This window comes from Coregonus clupeaformis, chromosome 7 (assembly GCF_020615455.1).
Source record: "Coregonus clupeaformis isolate EN_2021a chromosome 7, ASM2061545v1, whole genome shotgun sequence".
NCBI classification, from domain to species: domain Eukaryota; kingdom Metazoa; phylum Chordata; class Actinopteri; order Salmoniformes; family Salmonidae; genus Coregonus; species Coregonus clupeaformis.
The window spans coordinates 9,083,609-9,108,185 of NC_059198.1; the positions used below are offsets into that span (position 1 = coordinate 9,083,609).

Below are 24,577 nucleotides of genomic sequence, written 5' to 3' on the forward strand. Positions count from 1 at the left end.
CGAGGTCTTCCATAGGGAATGGAGCGAGCAGTATAGAAAGCACTTCAGTTAAATAACATTGTACCTTCATTTGAAACATTATTTGGAAGACAGATTCTTTAGGATTAGATTTTGTACATATTAAACCATAATTAGGATGAGCATTATTTTCATCGTCCTTATTGCTACATCACTTGCATTAGTATAACCTTGATCACCAGCATCGCAGTCACACAAACCTAATTCCCCATCCTGAACTCTACACAGGCAGCCCAATTCTGATATTTATTCCGCAATTGGTCATTTGACCAATCACAGATCTTTTTCAGAGCTGATCTGATTGGTTTAAAAAAAGTTACTGAAAATTACCGATTTTTTTTATCTGCCTGTGTAAACAGCTTAAATGTGTAGCGTCTGTGCATAAGGACAAGGATCTGAAGGCCTCACATTCTTCCTTCAGATCGGAGTGAGATGGAAAGCGCTCATGCGTCTAACCTGCCAACACAGGCCCACTGTAACCTGCCAATACCCGCCCACTGCTGGGGGATATGTGTTTTAGGACTCAAACGTGGCGTGAGGTGAAGTGTTGAGGAGTAATTAGAGGTAATGGAAGAGCCCTTATTTGATTTTAGTGATAAAGAATGGAAAATGTCTAACAGATTAAGCTGAAAGCACCCAATCCAACTGTAAATGCAAGGTGAAAATAGGTCAATACTAGTATAATTCCTGTGAAAATGACAAATCAGGGGTTTTCAACCTTTCCTTGCCCAGGTACCCCCTCCCAGGCAAACCGGTGACCCAGGGACCCCCATCATACGTTAGAAAAAATATCACGTCTAGTCTTATCAGGTGGTTGGTAATGGAAAGGTGAAGTAATCAACATTTAAAAATTAATAGATTTGGTAGATATTTTTTCATTATTTTGACCTCACCACATAATTGGAAGAGGAAGTGTAAACTCTAACATACCTTTCTAGCTAATAGGCTAACTCCAGACACATTTTCGCTAAGAGCAGCTGTTTAGCTGGTTAAAAAGGTTAGCCATGTGTTGCCAAAAATGTATGTCCAAGTCAAGAAAACTTGCCAGCAGCACTCACTGCACTGGAAACCTATACGCGTGTACTTTTTCAAAGCCTATGTCAGACACTCCAGTATCATTATTGGCTCCAATGAGTGTAATTTGCTCAATATTAGAAGTTGAGAAAAAAGGTGACAATTAGAAGATATTCTCCTCTTTTCCACTGTAGGTATGTAATTCAAATTGTGTTTATTCTGTTGATAGCAATATAAAAAAATAGCGAAAAAAAATATCACATTTTGTTTTGGGAATTTTGCAGACCCCTCAGTTGAATAGCCCTGACATAAATTAATGTTTAAATGAGTAGATAAAAATGAAATATCAATAAATAAAATACTACTTTAATATTCCATAATGACTGTTGAAATGTATATAATAGAAAAAAATGTATGCAAATAATCATATGCATCTTTTTCACAATACCATTTGTCTCATGGGCATTTCCAGGGCACAATAGCTACGTCTTTGTCATCAACTGCATAAAAGAATGTGAACAATGACAATGTAGTGACTCTAACTTTGGCTGCCACACAGTGAGGTTTAAAGTGATAAGTATATTTACAGCTTTATACACAGGCTGCCTCAAAGTGAGAGGGAACTTGGATGGCAGAGAAATTCTTGCATAAAAATATATTTAGGGCTAGATTCAACCCAGAACGCGGATATCTGCGTTATAGCGCAATTGACATTGAGAGGTAATTTCCAATTCAGCTGACAAATGCATTGTGTACTGTGAATGCAGTGTTTACCGTGAATGTGGGAACATTGTCTTTAAATGCTAATCGTGCTATAACGCGGATCTTCCACGCTCCGGATTGAATCTAGGCCTCAATGTCAATCTGAAGCATACATCAGTAAAATCTTCATAATTTCATAATATTATACCAAAAACAAGAGGGCAAAGTAAATGTGGTGGTTTTATGACTAGACAAAAGCCTTGATATGTAAAGCATTTTGAACATCAAACTAAATAGATATTTCTTATGTATTTTTGGAAGTAACAATATAGTTTTATTATATTTATATACATTCTAAATTGTCAGACACCATGGTGTCATAGTTTGACCTATAGTCATGAATCTCATGATAACATTTTTATGGGATTATATCGACTAATGCTACTGGCAAAAATATGAAAATGCATTGCCTAAAATGCAAAAGAGCGCCACCTCAGCCATCACAGGCAGAACGGGGAACGGCACCTTTTAACAGTAAGGACGATGATAGTAATGACAATAGTAACAATAATTATCTTGGTCAATAGCAGTATTCCAGACCCATTTTAAGTTTTAAAAAATTGTCGTAAGAACAATTGTAGTATTAAAACAGAACATATCTCTCAGCCCACTCATTTGGGCCTCAGTTCCTCATGTTCTCCTATTGTTCCGTAGAAAGAGTTTTTGGAAGGAGTGGGGGGATTGGGTGGGAAAGAGGAAGATTTGGCAGTTTGTTTCTCTTTCCCTCCCCTCTCCTTTTCAGTCTCTCTCCCTTGCACAGAGAACTTTAGAACGGTTGAATAGCAGTTGCTTCGATGCTTTGAAAGTCTTTCGTATAAATGGAGTCAATCTTCAATGAGATTTTGTTTATGTCACGTATTCCCTCGATCTCTGAAAGCACAGTCCCCTTTTAGTATAAGATACATCTTGGATCCAAACAAATATATTTAAGGTGTCCCATTAATTCTAACAGAAACACAGAGTTTTTGTGTGTGTGTGTGCATGTGTGTGTAGGAGAGAGAGAATGTGAATATGTGTGTACACTACGTACATGAGCATTTGTAAGTGCGCATTTCTGTATGTGTCAGTATAGTGATCTGTGTTATTGAGTGAGAGGGTGTACATGTCTGTGTCTTTATTTCTATGCTGTTGGTCTGGGCACTTATTTATGCTACAGATTTGTAATACAGTGACCAGTCTGTATATAATATACCATTATAAGACGATAAGATGATGAAGAAGCTATAGAGAAATAGAATGTGTTTACAGGTCCTTATCAAAGGGCCTTCAGTGAGCACGGAGCCCTCCCATTGGTGAAGTAAAAACTGACAACAAATCACACAGTCATACAGACAGGTCTACTCCAGACACAGCCACTACAGTCAAGTGAGGATTCACCCATCAAGCTCTTTCCAACAGAGAAACAGTCATATCATTCAGTCCAATAGGTAGGGGCTCTGCCGATGACACACTGACCCCTACAAGAGGCGCTCCACCTACGACATTACCCAAGACATGCATGTAGGCTGCCACCTTGTCTCACTCATGCCCATATTCTGAACTACACCAAGAAGATTCATCCCAATAATTCGCTCACTCAGACAAAGAGCTCTAACAGTTATATTCACTCACAGGTTTTCATTGACTGCACTCCACTAACTGTAGGGTGAGTCTCTCCTGAAACTGAACACATATCTGAACAGCCAGCTATGGGGCCAACAACAGTCAAGCTAGACAGCTACCTAATCCTTACCCTAGGGCAGAGAGGAGGAGCTACAGCTACCTAACCCTAGGGTAGAGAGGAGGAGCTACAGCTACCTAACCCTAGGGTAGAGAGGAGGAACTACAGCTACCTAACCTTAGGGTAGAGAGGAGGAGCTACAGCTACCTAACCCTAGGGTAGAGAGGAGGAGCTACAGCTACCTAACCCTAGGACAGAGAGGAGGAGCTACAGCTACCTTACCCTACGGTAGAGAGGAGGAGCTACAGCTACCTAACCCTAGGGTAGAGAGGAGGAACTACAGCTACCTAACCCTAGGGTAGAGAGGAGGCGCTACAGCTACCTAACCCTAGGGTAGAGAGGAGGAGCTACAGCTACCTAACCCTAGGGTAGAGAGGAGGAACTACAGCTACCTAACCCTAGGGTAGAGAGGAAGCGCTACAGCTACCTAACCCTAGGGTAGAGAGGAGGAGCTACAGCTACCTAACCCTAACCCTAGGGTAGAGAGGAGGAGCTACAGCTACCTAACCCTAGGGTAGCGAGGTGGAGCTACAGCTACCTAACCCTAGGGTAGAGAGGAGGAGCTACAGCTACCTAACCCTAGGGTAGAGAGGAGGAGCTATAGTTACCTAACCCTAGGGTAGAGAGGAGGAGCTACAGCTACCTAACCCTAGGGTAGAGAGGAGGAGCTACAGCTACCTAACCCTAGGGTAGAGAGGAGGCGCTACAGCTACCTAACCCTAGGGTAGAGAGGAGGCGCTACAGCTACCTAACCCTTACCCTAGGGTAGAGAGGAGGAGCTACAGCTACCTTAACCCTAGGGTAGCGAGGTGGAGCTACAGCTACCTAACCCTAGGGTAGCGAGGTGGAGCTACAGCTACCTAACCCTAGGGTAGAGAGGAAGAGCTACAGCTACCTAACCCTAGGGTAGAGAGGAGGAGCTACAGCTACCTAACCCTAGGGTAGAGAGGAGGAGCTACAGCTACCTAACCCTAGGGTAGCGAGGTGGAGCTACAGCTACCTAACCCTAGGGTAGAGAGGAAGAGCTACAGCTACCTAATCCTAGGGTAGAGAGGAGGCGCTACAGCTACCTAACCCTTACCCTAGGGTAGAGAGGAGGAGCTACAGCTACCTAACCCTAGGGTAGAGAGGAGGAGCTACAGCTACCTAACCCTAGGGTAGAGAGGAGGCGCTACAGCTACCTAACCCTAAGGTAGAGAGGAGGAGCTACAGCTACCTAACCCTAGGGTAGAGAGGAGGCGCTACAGCTACCTAACCCTAGGGTAGAGAGGAGGCGCTACAGCTACCTAACCCTAGGGTAGAGAGGAGGAGCTACAGCTACCTAACTCTAGGGCAGAGAGGAGGAGCTACAGTTACCTAACCCTAGGGTAGAGAGGAGGAGCTACAGCTACCTAACCCTAGGGCAGAGAGGAGGAGCTACAGCTACCTACCCCTAGGGTAGAGAGGAGGAGCTACAGCTACCTAACCCTAGGGTAGAGAGGAGGCGCTACAGCTACCTAACCCTAGGGCAGAGAGGAGGAGCTACAGCTACCTAACCCTAGGGTAGGGAGGAGGAGCTATAGCTACCTAACCCTAGGGTAGAGAGGAGGAGCTACAGCTACCTAACCCTAGGGTAGAGAGGAGGAGCTACAGCTACCTAACTCTAGGGCAGAGAGGAGGAGCTACAGCTACCTAACCCTAGGGTAGAGAGGAAGAGCTACAGCTACCTAACCCTAAGGCAGAGAGGAGGAGCTATAGCTACCTAACCCTAGGGTAGAGAGGAGGAGCTACAGCTACCTAACCGTAGGGCAGAGATGAGGAGCTATAGCTACCTAACCCTAGGGTAGAGAGGAGGAGCTACAGCTACCTAACCCTAGGGCAGAGAGGAGGAGCTACAGCTCCCAGAGAGGACAGGAGGAGAAAGCACTAACTAGTGTTAATAATGAGGACAATCCTCGTTCTCTCTTTCCCCAACAACACTAACAACTGCTCAGATGAAAAAGCTAAACAACATTTGATTGTTTCTCTCAATATATTTGGCTCAGTTTTGTCACTCTATTTTACTCCTATTGTTATTTGTTGCCTTGTAGTGTGTGTGTGTGTGTGTTGACATGAGAGTCAGTGCGTGTGTGTGTTACTCTATTTGTGTGCATGAGAGTGTATCTGTGAGTCAGCTGCCAGGCCCTGAGTACCAGGTGTTGGTCAGCCCTTTCTCCAGGGCTCCTTTTTTCCTCTCTGTTCCAGATTGGTCCTCCCTATGGGTGAAATTAGGTCCTCTGCTTTTGTTGTGTGAATCCATCATGGATAGCAGCAGTTGTGGCCTCTCTCTCTCCTCTTCCCTCACTGACTCCATCCCCCCTCCTTTCTCTTTCTGTTTGTCTTCTCAGCTCCGACTCCCATCATCCCTTCTTCCTCGTGGTGACAGAGAAGAAATGGGAAAAGGAGAGCTGGAGAGCCTTGGGAAAGAGAAGAGCGATTAAAGTCATGTTTTTAATTTTTTTGAGCCATTAATGGATGCTTTAACAAGAGCAAGACCTGCCCCAGTGCCATACTATCTGAATAACACATTCATGAATTTTGAGCCTGATTTCAATTCAAGAGACGGGAGAGAGAGAGACATGAAAGAAACCAGAGAAAGACGGGAGAGAGAGAGACATGAAAGAAACCAGAGAAAGACGGGAGAGAGAGAGACATGAAAGAAACCAGAGAAAGACGGGAGAGAGAGAGACATGAAAGAAACCAGAGAAAGACGGGAGAGAGAGACATGAAAGAAACCAGAGAAAGACGGGAGAGAGACAAAAGAGAGAGAGAGGGACAGGAGATAGAGAGATGGGAGCGAGAGAGACGAGAGAGAGACAGGAGAGAGACGAGAGAGAGACAGGAGAGAGATAGGAGAGAGACAAGAGAGACAGCCAGGAGAGAGACATGAAAGAGCAAGACAGGAGAGGGGGATAGGCAGAGGTTTACAACCTGGCATAGGATTTGTTCTATCTTGGTTTATTTTACAAGACAGGCCTATCTCTATGCTCTTATCCTCTCACCCTGCTCCCTCTCATCCACCCATCTCTCTCCCACTTACCTGTCAGTCACTCTCTTCAGAGCACGTTCAATGTTCATGCGGTGTCCCACGCGCGTCACCCCCAGGTCCAGATAGTCCTCCTTGGTGAGGGAGGGCAGGTGAGTGCCGTCGATCTCGTTGTCCAGGAAATGCTCCCTGTGCTCGCCCAGGTTCAGGTATCCCAGCCAATCAGCCACGTCATATTTGGTCCAATAAGGCAGTGGCTTGGAGGCAAAGGGCTTGGAGGGGGAGGGGGAGGGAGGTGAGGGTAGCTCAGGCAGGGGGAGCAGGGAGAGGGGTGCAGGGGAGGTGATGAGGTACCAGATAGAAAGTGGGTGGGGGAGAGGGAGCGAGACACCAACAGGGAGGCGTTTGGGGAGGAGGGGCGCCAGAGGGGGCAAAGAGAGGAGGGGAGGGGGAGAAGTAGGGGTCACCCATGTGGTTAGCGGGCGAGGGAGGGGTGATGGAGCCGCGGAGCTCGTAGAGGCTGCTGTAGAGGGGTGTGGTAGGGAGGAGGGGGAGGGAGGAGGGGCGGGGTGGACCCAGTTTGGGCCTCTCTGAGGGGGATATGAGGGGACTGGGGGCTCGCCTACGCTGCAGGTGGTGGGACTCTGCCTTCCTGGACTCTCTACTTGGAATGAACTGGAACTCCAGGGCTTTGGTGCGATACACAGGCCGGTGTTTAGGGGAGGTGGGATAAGGGGAGTAGGTGGGGGAGGACATGGGGGAGTGGGAGCGTGGAGGGGGCTGTACGGCAGCCACAGGGGGCTGGGGGGACGGGGGACGGTTCCAGTTGGGGTACTGGGAGGAAGGGGTGGGGGACAGGGACAGGGCGGGCTGGGAGTGGTGGATAGGGGAGGGGGACAGGGAACGAACTGAGGGGGGGCTCAGGGCCGAGGCGGAGTCCTCTGAAAACCTGGGGACAGAAAAGAAGGAATGACAATGAGACAGGAGGAAGTGAGAGAAAGAGAGTCACACATACTGTACATACAATACATAAAGGGGCTATTCATAACACATTACCCAACCTCACCACCACTATTCACTAGTAGCCTAAACCTGAAGATGGCCGCTGTTAGATTGGCTATCAATTTTATGCTCGGGATGTTAACAGCAGCTAATTGCTATTAAAGTTGTGTTGAGTAGACATGAACTTGCTTTCCTTTCTCTTGCTGTTGAAACATAGGCAGTAAATTGAAGAAAGGGGTCATGTTTTATGTCCAGTCAAACAGAAAGGAGGAGTGCAATTACCTGTTTCTGGTGGAGGAGAGACATAAAGCAGACGGAGACAAAAGCATGGGACATTAAAGTGGGGAAGAATTTACATAGTAAAACACTCACGCATGCACACACACAAACTCAACCATTCCAACGAAATACATAACAAGTAGCGCCAGGACAAGAGATCGCTGTGTTGATTGATGTTTACAACACAGGAGGTTGGTGGTACCTTAATTGGGGAGGACGGGCTCGTGGTAACAGCTGGAGCGGAATCAGTGGAATGGTATCAAATACATCAAACACATGGTTTGATGCCATTCCATTTTCTCCGTTCCAGACATTATTATGAGACGTCCTCCCCTCAGCAGCCTCCACTGATGTAAAACATGCACGCATTTGTAATGAAATCTTTGGTCTACTGAATATAATACAACAGTGGTGATTTTATCCATATCAACATGCACAACCTCACCAAATATCCCCTAACATATTATAGAAAGTGTACCTGTGTCTACTTAGCGATCTCTGGCTTCCTCTCTGCTGCAGTTTGTTGCTGAGCTCATTGATGATGCTGGCCTTCATGCTGGACATGGGGGGGTACAGCCTCCTGGCCTCCAGGTAGGCCCCCTGTTCCCCTACTAACTGACCCTCTGACCCCCACAGAGGCTTCATCTCAGGGGTCCGGGGCCGGTCAAAGTAGGGCGAGGTGGGACGCCCCAAATTCTGTGTCTTCCCATAACCATCCCGTCCTCCGTCATCCTCCTCCTCTCCTTCCTCGCCCTCCTCCTCCTCTTCCTCCTCCTCCCTCCGTCTGTGTGACTGGAAGGAGGGCGGGGCCGTACTGGTCTCTCTGCGTAGTTCGGCTGCGCGGCCCCCCTCCCTGAACCTGCCTGATTTGGGGTAGGTGGAGACAGCGGCCGTGGTGTTGTGCATGTCAAACGTCTGTCCGTCCAGGTAGCTCATGTACGACTCCAGGAGGTCTGCTCCTCCCTCCCCTACTCCTCCCATCCCTCCTCCCTCCCTCCCTCTCTCTAGCCTCTCTTCCAGCCTCTCTCTAGCTCCTCCGCTCATGGCCAGGATGTTGTCTAGGTGGTGGTCACTGCTGCTGCGGCTGTCCAGCTCCTCTATCCCAGAGTCCACCACCGTCTCCTGGGACTCCCCTGCCTTGGCTGTGGGGTGAGGGTGGTGCTCCCCTATTCTGCGGCCGGCCGCTGTAGAACCAGAGGGGGCTGGGTGTGTCCTGTCCTGGTGGGGCTGGACTGAGGTCCTTGTGGTGGTGGCAGCAGTGGTGGCACAGGTAGCAGTGGAGGTCAGGGCTGCAGAGCCCCGGAAGGGGCCAGAGGAGGCTGCGGTGGAGGAGATGGGAGGGGGACCACGGTAGGATGGGGGCCCTGCAATGGAGTGGGGAGGAGGAGTGGAGGATGAGCTCCTATGGATGGGGGAGGGGTGACCCTGGGTGGGGGAGGAGCGACCCTGGGTGGGGGAGAAGCGCCCTTTGGGAGGAGGAGTGGGGGAGGAGCGCCCTTTGGGAGGAGGAGTGGGGGAGGAACGCCCATGGGAAGGGGAGGAGCGCCCGGTGTGCGTGCTGTTGTAGAGGTGGTGAGAGTGGGTCATGGCAAGGGAGGGTCTGTGGAAGGAGCTGGGTGGGGGAGAGACAGAGGGGGGAGGCGGAGGTCCTGTGGGCTGGAGGCCGGAGGGTGAGGGTGGAGGGAGGGGTTGGGTGATGTCTGAGTGGGGGGAGTTTCCTGACTGGGTCAGGTTGGCCACCTCACTGTCATAGGAGGTAAGGCTGGAGGTCGTGGAGTCCCCCGCCTGTGGGGAGGGTAGGGGGTTGTGGGCCGGGAACCCGCTGATAAACATGTCTTTTGGAAGGGGCGGTGGGGGAGGAGGGGGAGGCGGTGGGGGCTGCTGCTGGCGGGAGGCCAGGTTGTTGATAATGGCGCGGTGTGTGTACCCTGACATCCCACCCATACCCCGGTCAAAGCTGTTGGCAAACTCCAGGGGAGGGGGCAGTGGGTCCGCAAAGACAAACTCATCATCCACATCCACCGAGGGGGCAGGGGGCGGCAGAACCATGAGGCCACTGCCCGCAGAACCCCCTCCCCCCTGAGGGTGAGATGGGGCGGCTGTAGCAGGGGGAGATGGAGGGGTGAGAGACAGGATGTAGGCACCTGCCTCACTCTCCATCCTCAGAAAGGAGGGCGGGCGAGACTGCTGGGACGACGGCTGAGGGGGCTGCTGGGTAGGGGCTGTCTGCTGCCTCATGTACCCCGCTCTGTCCCGGTCTCTGTCCCGCTCTCTTTCTCTCGACCTCTCCCTCTCTCTTGACCTCTCCCTCTGTCTTTCCTCCCTGTAGGTTGGTTGGTAGTGCTGGGACTGGTAGTGATGCGTGTGGACTGTTTTGTCCTCAGAGAAGCGCACCCTCAGCCCCTCTCTGGCCCCGCCACCCTCCCTCTCTCGCTCCCCTCCTCCCCCCTCCTCGCCCCAACCTGCACCCCTGAGGATCCTGGGGGAGGGGGGTCGGCCAGTGGAGGAGGTGGTGGCGGCTAGGGAGGAGGAGGTGACCAGGTAGGAGGAGCTGGAGGAATGGGTGTCTGAGGAAGCCGGCGTGGGGGAGGTTGCCTGGGGGGGGAATGCCACCACACTGGACATCTGTCGTCCAAACTGGTGCTCGGCCCCTCTCTCCCTCCTCATCTTGCCGTCGTCCTTCAGGGCGCGCTCCCTGGCAGCCAGGGCCAGGCCCAGGGGGGACGAGGGGTCCAGGACCTTTCCTGTCAGGGGGTGGATGAAGGTGGTGCCAGAGGGGACCTGCTGCTGCTGCCGGCCTGACGCACCGTAGAAGTCAGCCGGAACAGACTTGGGCTGGTAGTCTGGAGCCGGGGAGGAGTACTCCGGCAGGCCGAAGGCAGGGGGCATGCTGCGGGTGTGGTGGATGAAGGTGTCTCCAGAGAACATGCCCTCGTCGATGGACTTGGAAGGCCGGAGGCGTGGGGAGGGGCCACCAGGCTGGGGGCTGAACTGCTGCTGCTGGGAGGCCTGAGTCCTGCCTGCCCCTCCTCCCCCTGGCCCCACCTCCTCCTCGGCAGACATGAAGATGGAGGCGCTCTTCCTGCGGGCCTCATGGAAGCGTTCCCTGTCCCGGCGTGCTGCGCCCACAATGGCCGCCCCAAACTGGCTGGTGAAGTCACTATCCTGGCCTCGGAGGGAGGGGGGTGGAGGGGCCGGGATGGAGGGGGGAGCAGGGGGTTGCGGGGCTGGGGTGGAAGGGGGTCCGTGGAGGGGTTGGGTTCTGTCAGTCTCCCCTGGTGGGGTGGGCTCGGCATCCACACTGCTGCCCTGGCTGCTTCGGCCACTGCCACTGCTGATGGAGGGGGCCTTGACTATGATGGTGGGGATGGGGATGGAGCTCTTCTCCACTGGGGCCTTGCCCCCCAGCGTGCCCTGGCTAGCCCGCAGGTCCTCCACCTTGGACTGCTTCACTAGGGGGCCCTTCCCTCTCCGTGCACCCCCTCCTTTAGGTACCCCCTCTCCAGCCCCCCCCGCGGCACTGCGCTCTGCCCGCTGCGGCTGGCTCTGGGTGGTCTGCTGCTGCTGGGGCATCACTGTGGCACCGCTGGAAGGTGGGGCGTTACTGTAGCCCCTCCTTAGACCTGCAGCCTTGGCCCCCCCTCCTCCCCCTGCCCCTCCTGCTCCAACAGGCTCCCCTGGGTAGCCCCCTTTCCTAGAGGCAGTCCTGCTCTGAGCGGAGTGGGCGGGGGCATTAGAGTACTGGTGCGTGTGGTCCACCCCTCCGCCTCCCTGGCCGGTGCTGGGGCCCCCTGCCCTTTCACGGCCCCCGTGGATGAAGTGCACAGACTGAGAGTAGAGCTGGTAGTGGGCTGCCGTGGAGGTGGACTGGGACACGGCCACAGAGGGCTGCTGGGAAGACTTGCCCCCTCTCCAGCCCAGGGGCGGGGCGGAGGAGAAGGGGGGTCTGGCGGGGGCAGTGGTGGGGGCGGGGGGATGTCATCTGGGCCGGGAACCGAGAGACTACGGGCAAACTTCATGGCCGGAGGATTGAGATGGGACTTCTCCTCTTCAGTCACCCCTGCAGTACACCACAGACAGAGATACAAGAGAAGGATGAAAAGGACTGATGAAAGAGAGAGAGAGAGGGACTGAGGTATAGGGATGGATGAGAGAGACAGAGCAGAGCGATCAGATGGGTGAGGGATGGAGGAGAGAGTGGTAGAGGAATGGTACAGAGAAAATACTGCTAGAACAAAAGAACAGATGATTAATGTGGGAGGCTGTCTGTCTGTCTTTGTAACTGCCTGCCCGTCTGTCTAATTGTCAGGCAGTCCTCTCATTCATCTGTAAGTCTGTCTATCCTCTAGCAGAGATATGATGCCCATCAATATCACTCTGTATGTACTGGTAAAAGTACAGAAACTGACATTGTAGAACCTTATACCACAATAAACAGGTTATGTTTACTTGGCAAGTCACAGGAGAAGTCCATTGTCTTTAGCTGTGTCACACTGAACCACAGTTCCAGCCCAGCTCAGCTTCTGTGATGAACAGCTCCTAGCTACAGTGTACCAGCCTACAAACCCATAAAACTAGTACAATGGAGAGCACATACATTTTAGTACAGTAAACTGCTATACTCCACAGCAGAAACATACTACAACATGAACCAGAGTAACATGTATGTTAACTGCAGGACAGAGACAGAACAGAACAGGTAGACTAGATGCACATGGTATACTACAGCTACAGACAAACAGTGTATTACAGCACAGGCCTTTAAGAGTCTAGAGGACAGACAGACAGACAGACAGACAGCCTCACCAATGGATTTCTGTCGCAGCATACCGTGCGGGGGGGCGTGGCCTGATGTGAACTGGGCGTGGTCATAGCCCAGCCCTGTCATCCCAATTTCTGATTGGTCGTAATTTGGCTGCACAGCAAGAGCGGGAAGAGGGAACAAAGGACAATGTTCAGAAAGGATATAACTTACAGTATATCACTTATATAACAGAAAGGATATAACTTACAGTATATAACTTATATAACAGAATAAACATTGCAGACTGTGGTACTGTAAGTGCATAAAATAGCTTCACTATTCATATCTAGTAGTACAGTAGCTTAGGCAGTCAAATACATCTTATTTGTATGAGTGTTGCATCAAGATAACCCACTAAATGAGATTGTGTAGCATCTCCTAAAAATGTCGGTGTTATCATAGGAACACTACTGGACAAACTGTTCCTCTCAACCTCATGACAGGTGATCGCACCAGTGAACACGAGCTCGCACACACACGCACGCGAACACACACACACGACGACACACACACACCTCGTTGGCGTAAAAGGAGCCCCGGCTCCTGTCTCTCCTTGTACCCTGACCCCGCGTCCCTTGCCCCTCAGTGGTGCTGATTGTCTGCTGAGCTGCTGCCAGAATCTCATCTAGTTTATCTGAGACGGCGAGAGAGAGAGAGAAAAAGAGAGAGAGAGACGCAGAGAGAGAGAGAGAGAGAGAGAGAGCAAGTGGTATAGAGGTTAGAGAAGGATAACAAGAAGAGGATGCGATAGAGTGGAGGAGGGAAAGGGTGAGGGAGGGGAGAGAAGAGAAGAGAGGGTCAAATCAAGCCAACAAACAGTCCACCACACATCCACCCACTGAGGGGGAATTGGTTGATATGTGAAAAATAAAGCCCGGCTATTCCCCTGATGCTGTACATGGATATGAAGTCTCTTACTCAAAGCCATCTGATAGACTGTCCTCTTCTTCTCTGTAACTTGTGAAGACTCAAATTCTGAAAGGAAACGGAAAAACCCAGTAAGCTGACTGAACGCTAACTGGCTAGCAGAGACGTTTGCAGTTTTAATAGCTACAAACACAAAGCATAAAAGAAGTTTGTGAATCGTACCAGATTTATTTTTCCAGGGGGTAGCAGCTGAAGACAAGGCAAAGGCAGATGTTAACTTTGGTACTTGAGTTACGGTAACACCATCATTGTAATAAGTAATACTCATATTCCTATGTGTGCTGCAATCAGAGGTGTCTGTGTCCTCTTTGCGTACACACACACACACACACACACACACACACACACAGCTTGGAGATGTCTCTCACCTCTCTCCACTGTGAAGCGTCCCCACCACAGGGAAGTGCAGCGAGTTCAGAGGAAAGACAGAGTTAGTGGTTAAAACACTGAACACGACCGTGAGTAGACCATAGGGTTCTACAAACGGTTTTAGAGAGGGGTTCAAACAGCCCACCGTGAGTGTGTGAATTTGTGTATTGTGGGGACAACGTTTTTAGAGGTGGTGAGTGGTAGGAAAGTTTAGAAAACAACACTCTGTGTAATAACTGTATAACAACTTTCCAGTAAAAAGAAAGATAGCATACTGTCATTAGCCTTCTAATCGACGCTTAGGCTACTGCTTTAGAATAGAAAGGTGCTGTTAAAACAATGCTGAAGAACTCAGGTAAGGGTGTGATATCATGTCCATGTTAATACTGGTGCTGGTGCTATCTTGCAGTGTGACTTCTAGGTGAACTGGGACACTGCACCAAACATAGAGGTGAGATAGTTTAATGGGCATTGTCAGAGGGAGCTATATTCATTCATGGCATTAGAATAAGCATATGGCAGAGGCTGATATGGCTCGATCACGCATTCTGCTCCTGAAACCTTGCTTTAGAGAACACGCTTATGGAATGAGGAGCGGAAGTTGATCCATAAAGAACAGTTGCAGGACAGACTTTCGTATGAAAAGAGATCTTTATAGTATATGTTTGTTTATGAAGATTAAATAATACAAATATATCTACTGTATGGTTATGCATTAAATATGGAGGGTATAGTTGTATTATCTCCCTTGTCAGGGGTTATGTATGTGTGGGGTTATACAGTATATATACTGCTGTTACAGTATTAAGGTTTGTGTAGTAGTGGGACAAGGGGTTGCAACATTAGTGTAGTGTAGGTTTGGGGTGTTACATACTATAGGGGTAGTGATCATTGGTTTACAGGTGAGGGGAGATCAGGGCAGGGCAGGGGGTGTCTGTGGGGGCGGGTACTCATGCTGTGTGTCAATCAGTCAGTCAGGGAGGTTGGACCACAGAGAGGGGTGATGAGGGGATAGTCAGGGGGGTTGGACCACAGAGAGGGGTGATGAGGGGATAGTCAGGGGGGGTTGGACCACAGAGAGGGGATAGTCAGGGGGGGGTTGGACCACAGAGAGGGGTGATGAGGGGATAGTCAGGGGGGTTGGACCACAGAGAGGGGTGATGAGGGGATAGTCAGGGGGATTGGACCACAGAGAGTGGTGATGAGGGGATAGTCAGGGGGGATTGGACCACAGAGAGGGGTGATGAGGGGATAGTCAGGGGGGCTGGACCACAGAGAGGGGTGATGAGGGGATAGTCAGGGGGCTGGACCACAGAGAGGGGTGATGAGGGGATAGTCAGGGGGATTGGACCACAGAGAGGGGTGATGAGGGGATAGTCAGGGGGCTGGACCACAGAGAGGGGTGATGAGGGGATAGTCAGGGGGCTGGACCACAGAGAGGGGTGATGAGGGGATAGTCAGGGGGGTTGGACCACAGAGAGGGGTGATGAGGGGATAGTCAGGGGGGCTGGACCACAGAGAGGGGTGATGAGGGGATAGTCAGGGGGGTTGGACCACAGAGAGGGGTGATGAGGGGATAGTCAGGGGGGCTGGACCACAGAGAGGGGTGATGAGGGGATAGTCAGGGGGGGTTGGACCACAGAGAGGGGTGATGAGGGAATAGTCGGGGGTTGGACCACAGAGAGGGGTGATGAGGGGATAGTCAGGGGGGCTGGACCACAGAGAGGGGTGATGAGGGGATAGTCGGGGGTACAGTGAGCTAGTAGCTACCCAACCGTCTGGATCCTATCTTGGCTCTCCACTACAGGAGATAATAAGCAGTGTGTATTGAGGACAGGAGTAATGTAAGGGAGAGTGACATGTGGGAGTCCATTGGAATGAGCTGGAATCTGACCTAGGATCAGATAGGGAATCCTCAGAGGCTCCCGCTTGCCTCTCATATGATCTGCTCCCATAAATCATCATCATGGGCCCAGTGAGCATGCTCAGTAGAGACCGCAGCAGCAGCCACAGTAGTCTCCCTCCGAGTGACACCCAACCCTGCAGTGTTACCCTGGCAACAACACACTCAGCCAGTGTAGGTCTGTTTGTGGAGACGTGGGACTGGTCTGGGGGTGCTAGGGTTAAAGGGCTGACAGCTGGGGGTGCAGGGGGTCAGGGGGTAAAGAGGGGCGTAGTGAGAAGGATCAGGGGGTGGGTGAGGACATTGTTTGAGGGGTTACCTGTAGTGGGGGTGCTGGAAGTGACAGTGTGGAACCTCTGAAAGAACAGTGAAATGAATTGAGACTCTCATCCATGTTGGTACCCTAACAATGCTGTGCTGTCACCCTTAAGGTTCTAACCACTTTTCCTGGGACACTCAATGGCAGTATATAACAGTGGCACTTCTCTGCCTCTCTTGCTTCCCCCTCTCCATCACAGCATACCTCTCTGTGACTTTGCATCTGCTTTTGCCTTTCCTTTCCCACTGGGCACACACTGGTTGAATCAATGTTTTTTCCACGTCATTTCAATGAAATTACGTTGAACCAACGTGGAATAGACGTTGAATTGACGTCTGTGCCCAGTGAGTTCTTTCTTTTTTAGGGCTCTCTCGCTTTTTTCTCTTCATGTATCTTTAGCTCTACCCATCCCTCCTGTCTTCACCTTCTCTTCTCATCACTCTCTATCAATCTCCAGGCTTACATCTCCCTCTGTTATAGATCCTTTGTATTCCTTCTATATGTGCTAGCTCTTTCGCTCTCTTTATATTCCTGGTCTCCCTTTCCTCCTCTGTCCTTCTCTCTTTCATTCACTACCCAGAACCCAACCTGTCTCCCCCATGTCTTACCCATCTCCTCCAGTTCTGAGGTCATGGATTTGGAGCGCAGAGCGATGGCCGGGGTGCTTAGTCTTTTACTCTGCTGGGGGACTGTGGAGAAAGGAAAGCATCATCATCCTCATACTCATCATCATCATCATCGTCATAGTTCCAGACCCTGTGTTGTCTCTTACTTTTCTTTCTTTGGCCATCCTCCATGTCAGGGTTGCGTGTTACCATGACAACCTTGACCATGAGGGCGTTTCCACCTTGCCTGATCATGTTGACCACCTGCCTGTGGCCCACCTTCACCACATTCTGACCATTCACCTGAGAGGGGGAGGGAGAGAGAAATAGAGGGGAAGAAGAAGAAGAAGAAGAAGAAGAGAAGTCCATGTAATAGGTTAGAGAGGGTGATTTTTCCGAATAACAGTCATTGTGAAGAATCCAACTACAGCTCCCATCATGCCCCAGCAGCACACACCTCAATGAGGAAGTCTCCCATTCTCAGACCGGCTCTCCAGGCAACGCCTCCCTCGTCGACAGACTCCAGGTACTGCAGTGCTGGGAAGGCTGGGGTGGGGGTGAACTCCTCGATGGGAGTCTGAGCTGCAGACAGAGACCAGAGGGGTCACAAACATTATGTCATAACGACTGTAATAACTAGACTGATGAAATAGATGCAGCACAGTGAGACTGTCCAAGTGTGTTCGTCTGTGTTCGCGTGCGTGTGTGTGTGCGTGTGCCTGTTTATTAAAGGCCTGTCTGTATATCTATCAACAGCTGAGCGCACGTATTTCCTTACCCTTGGCTCCTCTCAGCACAAAGCCAAAACCCTCACTGTCTTTTTTCTGCAGAAGCACTGTCTTCTCCTTGATGATATAGTCACTAAGAGAGAGATGGGGAGAGACAGTTAGAGAGATAACATGAGATACATAAAAAAAAAGGAGAGGAAGAATGAGGACGGCAGGAAGGAGAGAGAGAGATAGGAGATAGGTATCCACCCCTGCACACTGCACCAGGAGGGAGCCTTAATCCTGGGAGAGAGAGGGAGGTGGGAGGGGTCAGGGACCTTCTGAAATGAGGGCACATTTTTAAAGCACATGAATGAATACATTTAACTGACTCGGCCCTGACTCGGCTCCCCAGAGCTGGGCAGTGGGTTTGTATTTCCTGTGTCCTCTCTGGGGTCAGGGGTCAGCTGATGACATAATGCACCAGACCAGGGGCTCGGTTGGCAGCTTTGGGTTGGCAACTAGGCGAGGTACAGTAAGATTGCGCTGAGTTGGTTGACAGAAAGACCAGAGATGTTGTTCTAGAACCTCACTCTCTAAGATGCTAGGCTATATATGATAGTGGTGGTTGCCTGAGCAACAAGCTACTGGACGTAGGAGCTAGCTGGTGTAATATAGAGAGGTCTGACTACACTGGAAGAGAGCAATGTATGCAAAGCTAGGTGCTCTAATGGCACAGAAGTTGTCATCCAAAGAAGAACAATAAGAATCCTCACATGTAGAGCCAATAAAGAGATACAATGGCAGTTAGGTTATGTTTGTCCGCCTCGCTAAAATAGCCTCATGAATAAACAGGGGATAATGAGTATGGGAGATGACAATAATTGGCAGTTTCCAGATGCTATCTAACTATAGTACACAGAGCTATCATGGAAAGACCACAGAAGAAGTAAGAATACCCACAAGAACCTGCATGTCAGTCACTTGATCTCCTTTGGAAGACCTAGTTTAGTTAGTAACCCAGTCATCCAAACATTCAACCACATATGTCACTGAGTCAGTGAACCAGTCATCCAATGATTCAACCAGCTAGTGTGTCACTGAGTCAGTGAATCAGCAAGCCAGCTACTGAATAATGCAATCCAGAAGTCCTTCAACCATTAACCCATTCAGTTTCCCATTTAGTCAATGAATCAGTAAGTCAATGAGTGATGCATGTGGTCCAGCAGTGAGTCAGGCAGTATGATGGGAGGGAGTGTGAATGGAAACAGCCAGTCAGTTAGTCAGGTGTTCTATAGATACTGTCTCTACTGTAACATACTGTACCCACATGCTGATAATCCTACTGTACACCACAATAGTCCCAGCCAATTCCATCTCTCTCTCTCTCTCTCTTTAGTCCTCCAAGTTGCTTGCCCCCTTCTCACCTCTTTTTCTATGTCTATGAATAAATCGATCTACATATTGTCATACTGTATGAATAATCATAATAATATGATAGATATATAGACATACAACATACTGTTGACCTGTAATAATGTTTCCATAGTGTATGTTGCTTGACTATACTCCAAGCCCCACCCCTCTGCTTCTATCTCTGCATGTTTTTCTTCCCTTTCTTCTTCACCCATGCAGTCCCATCCACTGGCATAGCAACTCACTTAAATACAGTCACTGGCATAGCAACTCGGAATAGCAACTCACTTAAATACAGTCATTTGCCAGCATGAACCAATGAGCACCACACAATCATGGACTGTATCCATCTGTAATGACACCTTCTTCCTCATAATATAGCCTAGTGCACTACTGTTGACTAGAGATGCATGGGATCTATATAGGGAATAAGGTCTCATTCCAGACCCCGGCACACCTAAGGGTTTGTTGGGTTGGTTAGGTTCCCCACACTAATATTCCCCTGGACTGCAGCCCAGTGGTATCTATACTAACACAAGCTCCCCTGTCATCAAGTCTGTCACCAACTCAAGGTTGTGCATACCGTAATAACACACCACAATCATCTAACCATGTTTCTCCAACATACATACCTACTGTATCTCCAAAGTAACTGATCCATGCAACACAATCTATAAGTTAGAGCTGGGTGATGTGGACAAAACTCCATATCACGATAAATTGCCTGAATTGATCTGATACCGATAAATAGAATGATGAGTTTACAACATTAATGTCACCACAGTTTTATTTAATGATCCTTAAAACTACTACTACTAGTTTGATGGTTGTCCCATTAACAATCACCCATATTAGCATTTCAAACTTCACATTTCTCTAGTATAGGCTACTTATCGTAATGAACGATAACAGCAAAATGCCTGCGTTAAGTGATCGGTATGGTCGGTTTATCGTCCCAGCTCTGCTATAAGTATTGGTATCCTAATCTAGAAGCATAGCCATGGGGACTGCCACACATGACACGGCATGCCATGCACCCCTCAAACTACTTCTTATCCCCTTATACCACATGCACACTAATGTTTGGACACATACACAGGTGCACACATTGATAACACACACCATATGCAGACACAGTTGAAGCAGCGCAACTAGCGGGGATACATGTTATAGATCTGCCTCCTATACCTTGTTCTCAATCAACAACAGCTCACAGACCGTCACACACAAAGACCCAGAGACACACACACATAAACCCACAAACACGACACACACGCATTCTGCAGATGAGAGAAGCAGCAATTATCAGACAGTTGTGTCAGTACAGTGTTGCTACTGAAAGCAGACATACAGACATGGAGAGGAGAGGAGATGAGAGGAGATGAGAGGAGAGGAGAGGAGAGGAGAGGAGAGGAGAGGAGAGGAGAGGAGAGGAGAGGAGAGGAGAGGAGAGGAGAGGAGAGGAGAGGAGAGGAGAGGAGAGGAGAGGAGAGGAGAGGAGAGGAGAGAGCGATTAATGTACATGGAGACAAAGCTAGGCTGTAACGTTACCGGTAACGGTACCGGGCTGTGCATGCGTCTCTCCTTCCTCACTCACACACACACACACACACACACGGACGCACGCACAGGCTCATGCATTGCAACACATCCCATCTGTCTTCCTAATCACTCCAGTCTACCATCCATGTCCACATGCATGCTTCTCTCTCTCTCTCTCTCTCTCTCTCTCTCTCTCTCTCTCCCTCCCTCCCTCTATCCCTCCCTCCCTCTCACCATCCCTCTATCCTCAAGCCCTGCGACCAGTAAGAAATCAAAAACAGCCAGTACCTGTAAATGAACCAGACCCTCCTATTCATGGGGCCTAGCGACGGCCAGGAAGAAGAGAGGGAGAGGGAGAGATCCTCCTCGCCGCATCCCCCCATCGCCATTTCCCCCCCCCTCCTCCTCCTCCTTCTTGTCTTCCAGCGAGAGAGCAGCGAGTACGAGCCGAGGGAGGGGAGGAGAGGAGGAGAGAGCAATGGAGAGAGAGAGAGCAAGGGCCTAGCTCTCCCAGCCCCTTCATACTTAAGACAGACAGAGAGAGAACGAGGGAGCAGGAGAGAGATGGAGATGGTTCACTGTGACTGCGACACAGAGAGAGAGAGAGAGAGAGAGAGAGAGAGAGAGAGAGAGAGAGAGAGAGAGAGAGAGAGAGAGAGGAGAAAGAGAGAGAAGGAGGGAGCGTGTGAGTGAGGGAGGGGGAGTGAGATGGTTTAGCATAAAAAGGGAGAGAGAAATGAGGTAATTTTAAGAGGGGAGTAAGAGCGGGGCAAGAGGTGATCAGGTTTGTTTGCTGTGTCTGACTATTTCATACACCAACAGAATATAAAGAGAAAACAGACGCACAGACGCACACACACACACACACACACAGACGCACACACACACACACACACACACACACACACACACACACACACTCAAACAAACATTCACATACACACAAAACACATTTTTTCTCTCTCTCTCTCGCTCTCTTTCTCTCTTTCTTTCTCTCTCTCTCTAACCTTTTCTTCCATCTCTGCATGTATATCTCTGAGTGGTATTCACTGAGTCTGTCTATCACTGTTTTCCTCCTCAGTTATGATTCTCCATTCATAAGAACGGATGCATTTTGGATGAGTTAAGGCCATGTTCTGTTTGACTCCTCTCCCTTACCGTAATTCACTCCAGATAGGGAGATACTGTATAATGCACTGACTGTTGTTCTGAACTGCTGAGGCTTGCATCCTGTCATCACAATCACAATGTTTTCACAACTCATATATGCATACAGACTATTTATGATCATTATGATAGATGATTCATGTATTTAGATATCTATTATCAAATTATTCTCAGATTCAAATTCACATAGAAATGTGAGTTATTGATCTGTCATTCTCATTGAAAGCAAGTCTAAGAAACGTGTAGATGTGTTCTATGTGCGCTAGTTGTATGCTTCCCGTTCTTAAGTTTCTTTTTTAGCGTCTTTTACTTTCGGTTTTGTACACAAGCTTCAAACAGCTGAAAATACAATATTTTTGGTTATTTAAAATCTATTTCACAGCGGTTTAGATGGTATAATGATTCTCTACACTATGAACTGCTTGTTTTGTTACATGAACTGAAATTAGGCGAACTATTCGAATTTTAGCAACCAGGAAATGGCAGAGTGATCTCGGCACATTGCACCTTTAATAAACCAAATATGGACAACACCTGAATTCAATATTCTCTCTCTTTTTCGACATGTTTTATCTCTTCATTCCCATCTCCTACCTCTTTTCACCACCTGTCAACCTGTCTTCCTCCCATCTCACCTCTCTACCATTTCCCCATTTGTCATCTCTGCACTCGTTTTGTCCTCCCACCTCTTTCATCCTCTCTACTTCAGTGACCCTACATGCCCTTAAATCACTCTTAACTACCCCACCCCCCCTCCCCCATGGCCTTTAATCACTATTAACTACCCCACCCCCCCTCCCCCATGGCCTTTAATCACTATTAACTACCCCACCCCCCCTCCCCCATGGCCTTTAATCAACACACACACATGCACACAGTCCCCTCACCTCTCCCCCTCTTTCCTCTCTCACATTGTCTGTAAACAAAGCAGAGCGCATGAATGAAAAGAGGAGAGCGAGGGAGGGAAACGAGAGGAAGGAGACGCATCAAGACAGACAGGAAGAAGAAGAGATTCAGCTGGGGATGAGCAGCAAAGGAAGAGAGAGAATTAGAGCGAGAGAGATTCTCTTTAAAAAGGCACTCACATCATCTCTGTCAGTGCTTCGTTCGATGTACGTCGATGTTGTCTTCTGTCGCCTTTCACTCCCTCCCTCTCTGCCTCCCTGCCTCTCGCTCAATCTCCCCCTCTCTCTCCCCCTACCTCTCTCTGGTGCCTTTCTGCCTTCACTGCCTCTTGCCGTTCTTCTCCTCTCTCTCCTTCCCTCCCTCTCTTTTTGTTTCTCTCTCTGCATGTTAAGCTATACCGCTGTGAATTTAGTGTATGGCCGCGCGTGTGTGTGAGAGAGGGAGAGAGGGAGAGAGAGAGAGAGAGAGAGAGAGAGAGAGAGAGAGAGAGAGAGAGAGAGAGAGAGAGAGAGAGAGAGAGAGAGAGAGAGAGAGAGAGAGAGAGAGAGAGAGAGAGAGAGAGAGAGAGAGAGAGAGAGAGAGAGAGAGGAGAGAGAGAGAGAGAGAGAGAGAGAGAGAGAGAGAGAGAGAGAGCGAGAGAGAGAGTACGAGGGGGAGGGGGCAAGAGAGTGAATGTTGGCAGGTGTTTGGTCATGTTAGTATGTGTGACTCATGTTTATGTGGTCATGTGTGTTTCTGTTAGTGTGTGTGACTCATGAGTGTGTGGTCATGTGTGTATGAGTGAATGTGTGCATGAGTGTTCCCTTATAATGTAAAACATGTACAATGTGCACCAGAATGTGATTTGAATGCACCTCTTGTGATAGAGGGCAATAATCCCCTCTTCTCTAGAATGTGTGTGTGCTTCCTTGTCCCTATTTCACAGACCGCTGCCCCAGAAAAGTTGTCATGTGTGCTACTAGGGGAGTTCACTGCCATGGGCTCTGAGACACAGGGAGCAAAGAAGCACAGAGGAGGGAGGCTTGTATGGATGGAAGAAGAGAACAAGGAAGGAAGGAAGGAAGGAAGGAAGGAAGGAAGAAAGAAAGAAAGAAAGAAAGAAAGAAAGAAAGAAAGAAAGAAAGAAAGAAAGAAAGAAAGAAAGAAAGAAAGAAAGAAAGAAAGAAAGAAAGAAAGAAAGAAAGAAAGAAAGGAAGGAAGGAAGGAAGGAAGGAAGGAAGGAAGGAAGGAAGGAAGGAAGGAAGGAAGGAAGGAAGGAAGGAAGGAAGGAGGATAAGAACAAATAGGGAGAAAGGAGGAATGAAGGGATAAAGATGGACACCAGGGGTGAAAGGGTATAGAGGGACAATATCTCTCCCTGATCATCTTCTCCTCTTCCTCTACTCCTTGTTAATGTAATCGCTGTGCCACAATATCAATTTAAGCCATTCATTTAGCTGACTGCTATCTCGACCGAGCCTTGTTAAACTGTCACAGCTAGTCAGAGCAGTAAAAGCCTGCTTCATTAGACAGACCAGGAGGTGTACAAGATCTCTTACTGTCAATATAAAAACATCTTCCATCTAAAAGCGGAATGAAAGGTGAGGAGGAGAAAGTGGGAGAGGAAGTGGGGTTGTTCATTTATGTCTATTTCCTGTTTTCTCTATCTATTTTCTCTTCTTCTTTGTCTAATTCTACATACTGTAGAATCTCTCCTTCTCTTCACCTCCTTTCTTGCTCTGTTCATCCCTCGCTCCCTCGCTCCCTCTAGAGTGCCCTTCACTGTCTGTCCTCCAGATGGAAACACCACAGGGGAGAGAGGGTGATAGAGAGAAAATTAAAAAGTACAGGGGGTGAGTAAAATGGTGCTGAATAAAAATAAAGGGAGAGAAAGAGAGAAAGAGAGATGGAAGGGGTGACAAAGCCAAATATAGAGGAGTGGAAAAAATCAGGGGAATAGGTGAGATGGATCCACACTAGGGCTCTGATAAAAACAGACTTGTATGAAGGTAGGTTAGCAGTGAGTTAGCAGTGAGCAGCCAGCCAGCCACAGACTGACCAAACAACCTGGAGTTTTATATCATATGAGTACATTTGTTGAAATATCCATGATGTGTGTGTATAAACGTATGTG

The 24,577-nt window shown here is 49.2% G+C and overlaps 1 protein-coding gene across 1 annotated transcript in view; it reads right to left on the reverse strand.

Annotated features, from left to right (window-relative positions):
* Window positions 1-5,862: 5,862 nt before the first annotated feature.
* LOC121570211 (SH3 and multiple ankyrin repeat domains protein 1-like) overlaps window positions 5,863-24,577 on the reverse strand; it is a 43,144-nt gene continuing 24,429 nt past the window's right edge. Inside the window, exons 16-30 of the mRNA XM_045221016.1 lie at window positions 17,505-17,587; window positions 17,184-17,308; window positions 16,894-17,029; window positions 16,730-16,810; window positions 13,899-13,907; window positions 13,693-13,719; window positions 13,522-13,578; window positions 13,119-13,237; window positions 12,606-12,714; window positions 11,769-11,859; window positions 8,278-11,736; window positions 7,803-7,808; window positions 6,873-7,467; window positions 6,573-6,823; window positions 5,863-5,949 (exon numbers count right to left, since the gene is read on the reverse strand). Coding sequence (XP_045076951.1) covers window positions 5,877-5,949; window positions 6,573-6,823; window positions 6,873-7,467; window positions 7,803-7,808; window positions 8,278-11,736; window positions 11,769-11,859; window positions 12,606-12,714; window positions 13,119-13,237; window positions 13,522-13,578; window positions 13,693-13,719; window positions 13,899-13,907; window positions 16,730-16,810; window positions 16,894-17,029; window positions 17,184-17,308; window positions 17,505-17,587 — 5,221 coding nt within the window. The 3' untranslated portion in view covers window positions 5,863-5,876. The remainder of the gene's footprint in view (window positions 5,950-6,572; window positions 6,824-6,872; window positions 7,468-7,802; window positions 7,809-8,277; window positions 11,737-11,768; window positions 11,860-12,605; window positions 12,715-13,118; window positions 13,238-13,521; window positions 13,579-13,692; window positions 13,720-13,898; window positions 13,908-16,729; window positions 16,811-16,893; window positions 17,030-17,183; window positions 17,309-17,504; window positions 17,588-24,577) is intronic.